General features: G+C 43.7%; 1 protein-coding gene across 1 annotated transcript; it reads right to left on the bottom strand.

Moving 5' to 3' along the window:
• Nucleotides 1-509: 509 nt before the first annotated feature.
• Nucleotides 510-7,950, bottom strand: LGALSL (galectin like). Its single transcript, XM_053589534.1, has 5 exons — nt 7,703-7,950; nt 6,875-6,946; nt 6,662-6,750; nt 5,872-6,049; nt 510-3,620 (listed from the first exon to the last, which is right to left on the bottom strand). Exons 1-5 carry the CDS (start codon nt 7,736-7,738, stop codon nt 3,477-3,479), a joined length of 519 nt encoding a protein of 172 aa, XP_053445509.1. The 5' UTR covers nt 7,739-7,950; the 3' UTR covers nt 510-3,476.
• Nucleotides 7,951-8,286: the final 336 nt, after the last annotated feature.

The following is an 8,286-nucleotide window of genomic DNA, read 5'->3' as shown; positions in this document are numbered from 1 at the left end:
AAAAAGTGAATGTGCTACATGCAAATTATATTTAAAAAGAACCCACTTCATCTACAACATAAGTTATTAGGTCTCTGAGGGCCCCTGAGACACTTTTCTTGCCTTTATCAACATGGGAAACATGGGGGAAGAAAGGTCTTAGAATATGAGTGTGAAAGGGAGGAATCACCACTATACCACATGGTTACACTCAGTACTTTATTTTATTTATTTTTTGAGACAGAGTCTCACTATGTTGCCCTTGATGGAGTGCCAGGTGTCACAGCTCCCAGCAACCTCAACCTCTTGGGCTTAAGCGATTCTCTTGCCTTAGCCTCCCAAGCAGCTGGGACTATAGGCACCCATCACAACGCCCGGTTATTTTTGTTGCAGTTGTTTAGTAGGCTCGGGTTGGGTTCAAACCTGCCACCCTCGGTGTATGTGGCTGGCGCCATAACCACTGTGCTACAGGTGCCAAACCAACAGTACTTTATACCTGGTGCTGAAATTAGCATATTATCAAGTGGAAATCATTTTGTATAAAATTCCTTTATTATAGTGCAAATAACTTTCAGCAGTGACATAATGTAACAACACATTTAGCAACATTTTACACCACGCAGTAAATAAGAAAGTGTTTCTTTGAAAATATGTCATCATAGGAACATTATTTCTACATTAATGCTGGAAAATGCCAAGGCTGTATCTCTCAAGGCAACAGGGCTCCCTCCCACTTTCTGGATATTTTCTTTTTAACACAAATGAAATGATTTGCCATTTTAATAAATCATCAATTCTAAAAGTGATCTCTCAGGGGGTTTTGAACTGAGGTTGGCAAGATTTGAAACGGGGATTCAAAATTTAAAAAAATAATTTGGGGGGATAGCCCAAAAAGTAGAATTCATTTCTATTAACTTTTAAGCAGATATACACATTCACTCCAATTTTGCAGTAGAAACGGACAGATTGTCTAAAGCCTGCCTTTTATTTCCCCAGAGCCTGATTGTTATTTATACTCCTTGGGTTTTGGTTATTGCAAAACTAGGGCTCTGGTCAGAAATAACTCCTTACATTCCCAAATACTTCCCTGTGAAGCTTTAAATTGCACTTTCTTTCCTGAAATTCTCACCTTAGACCTCACAGGCTGAGGACAGGGTATGAACATTTGTTTTCAGTTTATAGCTAATGGTTAGTACAGCTGGATCAGCCCCCTACTAATATAGCTATATCTGAATTAACTCATCGTATCATTTAGATTAATCCAAATGGACTTATCTAAGAGATTCCCACAGACCTCACAGAGAAACAAAGGGTTAACACTGCATTTTCACACTAAGCTGCTAAGGAGTTAGCTGAGAGGTGGAGAGAATGAGTGTCAATTCCAATCAGTTACACTCCCTGCCTTTCTGCTGAATTATGCAGTGGGTGGGAATTGGTAGCCACTTAAGGGAGTCCTCCTATGGAAGTCTTCCACCATAAGGGAATCAAAACTCCTATCAATATATTTCAGGGTGCCCTCTCTACAAACACTCCCCCAAATTTAGTGGCTTTTTAGTGACAAGCCATGAGAAGTTAATCACAGGCTTGAAAATACCTGGAGCCACAGAACAGCCCTCATGGCTGAAAATGGCTGAATAAGTCAGCTTGTACATAGAGGTTTTCAATGTACAGCCAGTCTTGTTGGAGAAAGGATCTTCTTATATAACACAGTGGAACTGTGCTAAACAGTTTCAAAGTTGAGAAGAATCCAAATATATCACCTGCAAAAAATTCATAATTTTAGTTTGCTTTATCTTAGCCTTTGGTACTGAAACACTGTCTACATTCTCGACACGTGAAAATGACACAGCCACTTCAGTGCCTCTGCATGTTGTGTAAAAAAACCTAAAAGCAAAGACAAGGACATGTCATTACAAGACACAGAATGCTGTACAAATAAAACCTAAATTATACATAAATACACCCCCACCCCAGCACCCTTGTGTTCCCCCACTAACTGACCAAAGCAATGCCAATGTTCCTTCTCTCCAGGGTCAAAGCAGTTTGTAAGGTCCAGGCCCCAGAACTCTGACCATCCCTTGCCTTGTGGTGACATTTACAGTACCAGAGCCTCCTGCTGGAGTCACTCTACTCCAGTTTGATCAGTTCCACAAGTGCAAGGAAACTCCTACAGCTTAACTGGAAGCATTTCTGCTACTGGCTAGACTCAAAGACCTGGAGCCCTGGGAGTTAACCTTTCAGATAAACTAACTGGATCACTCCCTAATCTGGATCCCACCTAATCCTATCTTCTCACAGCCAGCATAGTAGGAAGTATCTTCTACTCTGAAGCTCCAGAGGTTTTACTTAGGGATATTGGTGAGGGTAACATAAGAAAAGTTATACAATGAGCTAACAGCTTAAGTTGATATAAATTACTTCGAAGTAAGTTATTGAGGCCATTTGCTTCTGTATTACACTGCATTCCAGAATCCTTTTCATATTATTCTTTTTAAAGTTTATATAATAGTCATTTTAAAAATTGTCTCTGCGATCACCTTTTATGTTTTCAATTAATTTAATAACAACTTAATGAGCTATTATATAAATCTATGGAGAAGTAGTTAATTAGTGTTAAGGAAGCCACTACTGTGCTAATTCACAGTAAGGAGAAAAAGCAATGTAAATAGTCTTACATAATCAGTAATAACTTGAAAAAAATTTTATCAAAATGCTTCAAAGTTTCCCCCAAAACAATTATAGCAATTTATACCAAGAGATCCTAAGGTTGGGGTAGGGGAATATAACTCAATTCTTTAAGGTAGAAATTTACCTGTTTCATAACTGTAATATGTAATTTCCCCCCTCGGACCTAAGATATTTGTACATTCAAAAGTTTGTAACTTGCTGTTCTTGAGACATTGCTCATTCTCTACTACATACATTGAGTATAAATAAATAACTACAAGAAAGCTTTAAAAATCTGAATTAACATTATGCTGTGCAAAAAAACCAACCAAACAAAAAACACAAACAACAACAAAAAAACCAAACCTTGAACAACCTACATTCTATGTAAATACCCTGACTAAAATGTTGGTTGTGCTACACAATTCCACTTCAGTGCAGAAATGTGTTGATTTCGGTGTACCGTTGTTGTTTTTCGAGTGTCTTTAGCACTTTTGTTTCTAAACATCACTTTGCTTTGAAAAGATGAATCATTTGCTACCAGATCACAAATCATTACGAATCCATTTTAGTTCAGTCTGAATGAAATCCAGCAAATATGTATTACTTTGTTCTGGGAATAATGGCTTGGTATCTTTGTCCCAATAGCTTCCCAACAGCAATCCACAGTTGAAGATTGTCATTTTGGATTTAAACTGCACAGAAAGAAGAGACAGTAAAGCTTGCTCTTTGTTTTCTTTTTAAGTCTCCAGATCTTGGTAGGACACTTCTTCCAGACTGACAGACAGTTGTGGCACCTGATCCTATTTGAAATAGAGGTGGTTTAAACATCAACCCAGCTTGGTGATCTGGAGGTCCCCATTTATCTTTATGGTGTCAATTGCAGATAACGTTTGAATGCGATGGTAAAAGTCAAAAAGCTGGTGTCCGTCCACAAATACTCTGAAACGTGGGTGCTCACAAAGAATTTCCACCTGGAAGGAACAATATCATAATCTCAATTAATAATTTCAGTGAAGCCTACTGGGGAAAACAAATAATACCTCCTTTTAGAGAAAGAAGGCCAATTATCTTCAGTGGTTCCCAACATTACAGTGCATTGGGACCAAATGGAGGGCTTGTTGGAATTGCTGGGCTCCATCCCCCAAATTTCTGATTCAGTGGGTCTAGGATAAAGTTTAAGGATCTGCATTTCCACCAAGCGCCAAGGTAATGGTGATGTTGCTAAAACAGGGAACATACTCTGAGAACCACTGCTTTGCATTATTCAATATCCTTTAAAGATTTAAAATTGCCTTTTGCTTTAATGTTTCTCCCTTCTCACTGCACTTCAGAATATGATGTTAAGTAGCATAGATTTGTTTATATGGCACTTAATGCCTCCCCTGTCATCCCTTGAAAAATTCGATATGACTTTCAGAGGAGCCCCTCACCAGGCAGAACTGTAGTTTAATAGTCTAGGCACTTAAGCATGGTAACACTAAGGGGGAGAGAAGGTTACCAGGTAATTACTACTGGCTCAAGAATGTGTAATTAACAAGGCTTCCTTAAGCCCAAAAGAAACACTGATTCCATAAAGTAGAAGCTTTCCCCTCTCCTTTTCCTTAAGTAATTCACCATAGAGTTTAATTATTGGTAGTGTGCTATGATGTATTTATTAAAAGCACTGATTTTCACCATGCAAGGAGAGCCTTCATATGTGATATTAATCACATTTAATTTATATTACTAAAATTATATCATCAAAAAGGACCCATTTCTTTCTTTCTTTTTTTTTTTTGAGACAGAGTATCTCTATGTTGCCCTCCGTATAGTACTCTGAGATCACAGCTCACAGCAACCTCAAACTCTTAGGCTTAAGCAATTCTCTTGCCTCAGACTCCCAAGTAGCTGGGACTACAGGCGCCCACCACAATACCTGGCTATTTTTCTTGTAGTTGTCATTATTGTTTGGCAGGCCAGGGCCATGTTAGAACCTGCCAGGCCCGGTGTATGTGGCTGGCGCCCTAGCAGCTGAGCTATAGGCTCTGAGCCAAAAAAAAAAAGGACCTATTTTCATTTCAATGTTATTGTTGAAGAGTATTGTATTTCTTCTGGGAGTCAGAAGCTCTGGTTACTCATACTCATGAGCTATACATTAAGATTCATCATTAAGAAATTGTCCAGCCAAGAGAAGCCTAAAGGGCTATTACTAGAGGAGGAAGCAGAGAGAGATTATGGCATAAGGGTACCTTTTCCAGACTATAATTAGAAGGGCAACAACATCAATTCTACCACTGATATAAAAGTCATATTCTTATTTCCCTTCAGACTGAAGAAATGAAGAGAAATAATTACTTCTTAAAACCTTTGAAAATTTCTAGATGAAGAGCGACAGGTTAAGGGTAGTTCTGTTTTATTGGGCTTATATGCAACACGGAGCTTTTAACTGAGTGCCATTATTGTGATGTAATATTAACAAGATGTAATGGTGACAGTTTCATCACTAGCCCTGACAGTAAGTCCCTTCTAACACATCATTACTTGCACCTCTTATTTGGCACTGTCCTTCCTTGAGGAAGGTGTTGTTAATGCTTCCTGACTGGATGAAAAGTTTGGGTTGTGCTTCCTGCCTGCCAGAATGTGGGGAGCAATTGTATATTCATGTAGGCCCAAGGGAAGGAATTTGTCAGCCACACAGTCTGTGACCATGAAATAGACTGAGGCTAATTAATCCAGAGGGGGGAAACAAGGACACAGACATGGCCTCATTAGCAAAGAGAACAAGAGAAAATGAAATGATAATCATTATATTCTTTAAAAAGTCATACAAGTAAGGTGTAGAGCTATCTATTACCTGAAGCACTAATAGGTATTAATACTCAGCAAGTGGATACTTACTAGTATTTATTAATCAATTAGATACTTCAGAGAAGGTATCTATTCTATACCTAGTACTACGTTGGATACTATATAGAAAAGTATTTATTTTTAACACTCTGGACATGTAAATATGGGTCTATTTACTAAATGCATAGGCTAAAGAGAGCTAAAAGCTACTATGACAAATATTAATTTATATTAACAAGAAAGTTTTTTTGATCTTTTTTTCTTTTTTACCATTGGGTGACAAATTTCCTGGACATGCAGAAATTCTGGCTGCTTAAAATGTTCTTGGCACACACTAGATGAGCAGAACATCATCACCCTGCCAGGCCTTGGAGCTGAGACACTCGAGGTACTCACCCTGAATGGCTGGTCTGGGATGAATGGAAAATAAGGGATTGCTGACTGTTCTTCACCCCTTTCCCCGGATATGCAAGAATTTCTGAGTAGCTGCCGGTCTGTGAACACAGCTTTGAGTTCAATTGCCACATCAGCTGGAGGATCTTCTGAGTCACCACAGGTCAAGCTGATTGCAAAGCTGAAAATAGTCTCATTTAGAATTTCAGGGTTGGATATAATAACATTTCAAAATGACCTAGGTCCCTATATTTCTTCCTCCTTCTCTGGGGCTTATGTTGTTTTTAATGGGCCACTACTCTTTTCAAGAGAGGTTAGACTATGGAGAAGTAACTCAAAACCAGTTTATTTTGTTACCTAAAGCCAGCTCTGGTGAAAACTTTGGTGGAGTTGAAAACGACTAAAACTAGAGATTTCAAATACCCAAATCACCCACACATCTGTGTTTTAATCCATTTCAGATAATATCTTAAGTCTGGTCCTTATTTACATTGGTAATTCTTGCTCCAAGAACCATGTTTCAAAACCATTAAAAAAAAAAAAATCCTTTGCCCTCCCTAAGGGTCAAAGAGAAAATGTGAGCCTGTATTTATAATCTCTGATATAAATAGCTGTCTGGAGAAATGATGGCTAGGATTCATACACATTCTTTTCATGGGAACATGGTACTTTCTTGGCACTCCCAACTAGCAACACTCTCCACGTAAGGGAGGAAGAGGAGGGGCACCGAACTACACCAGACGCAGGCCTGCGGCTGCCTGACGATTCCCCGGCTACGCGTACTCCGCCTTACCTTTCCGGGTTGAGGTCTACGATGCCCATCACTAACACCTTCTTGCCTGGTCTCATGCCACCTTTAATGTGCCCACAAAATGGGACTATCTGTAAAGGATTGGAGAAGGAACAGGAAGTTTACAGCCAGTTAGGAAAGAGCCAAGTCCTCACATCCTGAGGGCCTGACCCCATGGAAAATGTAATTCGGCAAAAGAGGAGCAAAATCGTTTACCAGTCGTGGGAAGTACACGTCCGCTTGAACTGGCGAGCTCAAGGAGTTGTTTAAATGCCCATCATCTAGTTTCTAAAAATAGACGCACATAGATTGGTTTTCTATAGGTTCTTTAAGGGGGGGGGTGTAAGAAGCTACACAAATGTGGAATCCAGTAGCCATTCACACACACACCGGCAGTGTCTGCAGAGGATGCTTCTTCGTAGCCCATCAAATAATCGTATAATTCCCTCCCCGCAAGAACAAAATCCATCCTTTTCACCCCGTAGCTAAACCTCTGAGGATACCCAGACCCTTCAGATCCAGATCAAAATCAAGGTCGAGGCACACCCGGGAGCCCGAGTCCTGTGCTGGAAAGGGCAGGCCCCTCTCCAACTGCAAATGCTTCTAACACCGCTGTGGCCCAGGCCTGTCCTCTAGGACGTGGCTGAAGTCTCAACTTCTCTCGGGAGCCCCAGGCGAAGACCTATTTCCAAGGGGGAATCCCCAGGACGCTGGGGGCGGTGGCGGGGCGCGTGCCCCGGACACACTCACCCACGCGCACACTCACACGTGCAATGTGCACTCACCTGGCTGTCGGGCACTCCTACCCCGCCGTCCACTCCCAAACACCGTCCCGCAGTCCCGGGCCCTCCAGCCTGGGAGTCCCTCCCGCCCCCTACCAGCAGCGCACAGCCGGCTCCTGAGAACAGGTACCCCGGCGCCTTCGCGCGCTGGGCGCCAGGCTGGGCCTGCAGCTTCTTTCCGCTCCAACCCGGCTGAAGCTGGCGGTGGTGACTTGCGGGGCGGGGGGCAGGGGGTGCCTCGCGTGCACCCCGCCACACTCACCACAACGGCATCACTGTCGGCCACCGATCCCGCCATCTTCTTGCACAGCGCGGCGGGGTGCACCGGTGGCAGCCAAGCGGCTGGGGACGTGGGACGCGGAGCGCGGGCGCCGGCGCGGGTCCGAGGCTGGCGCGGGCGCGCGCACACCACACGAGGGCACGCGCGCGCGCTCACGCCCGAGGCCGGGCGCCGACCTGGCAGGCACTGCCGCAGAGGGGAGGAGGGGAGGAGGGGAGGGAAGGGGAGGGGACGCGCAGAGCGAGGCAGCACCGGCCCGGAGGTCCTAGCTGGCCCGGACCACACTGCCGAGTCGCGGCTGGCGCTGCTGGCGCTGCTGCTCTTGCTGCCGCCGCCCAAGGAAGAAAGGTGGCGAGGGCCCTGCCGCGTCGGCCCTGGGTGGCATTTAAAGGCCTCCGGGGTCCGGCTATGGAACCGGGAACAGGGCGGGGATCCTGCTGGGCTGCCGCGGCTTGCTCAGCTTGCCCTGCCCCTCGGCCATTGGACTGTGGCGAGAGGCCGAGCGGGAGGGACGGGCCTGTCCCGGACGGCGAGGGCGGGGGCCTTGGCGGAGCTCCCTGGAGGGA

The sequence above is a fragment of the Nycticebus coucang genome, chromosome 4, assembly GCF_027406575.1.
Source record: "Nycticebus coucang isolate mNycCou1 chromosome 4, mNycCou1.pri, whole genome shotgun sequence".
Lineage (NCBI taxonomy): Eukaryota > Metazoa > Chordata > Mammalia > Primates > Lorisidae > Nycticebus > Nycticebus coucang.
The sequence above is the reverse complement of the archived record's forward strand: the minus strand, read 5'-3'. Positions and strand labels throughout refer to the sequence as shown.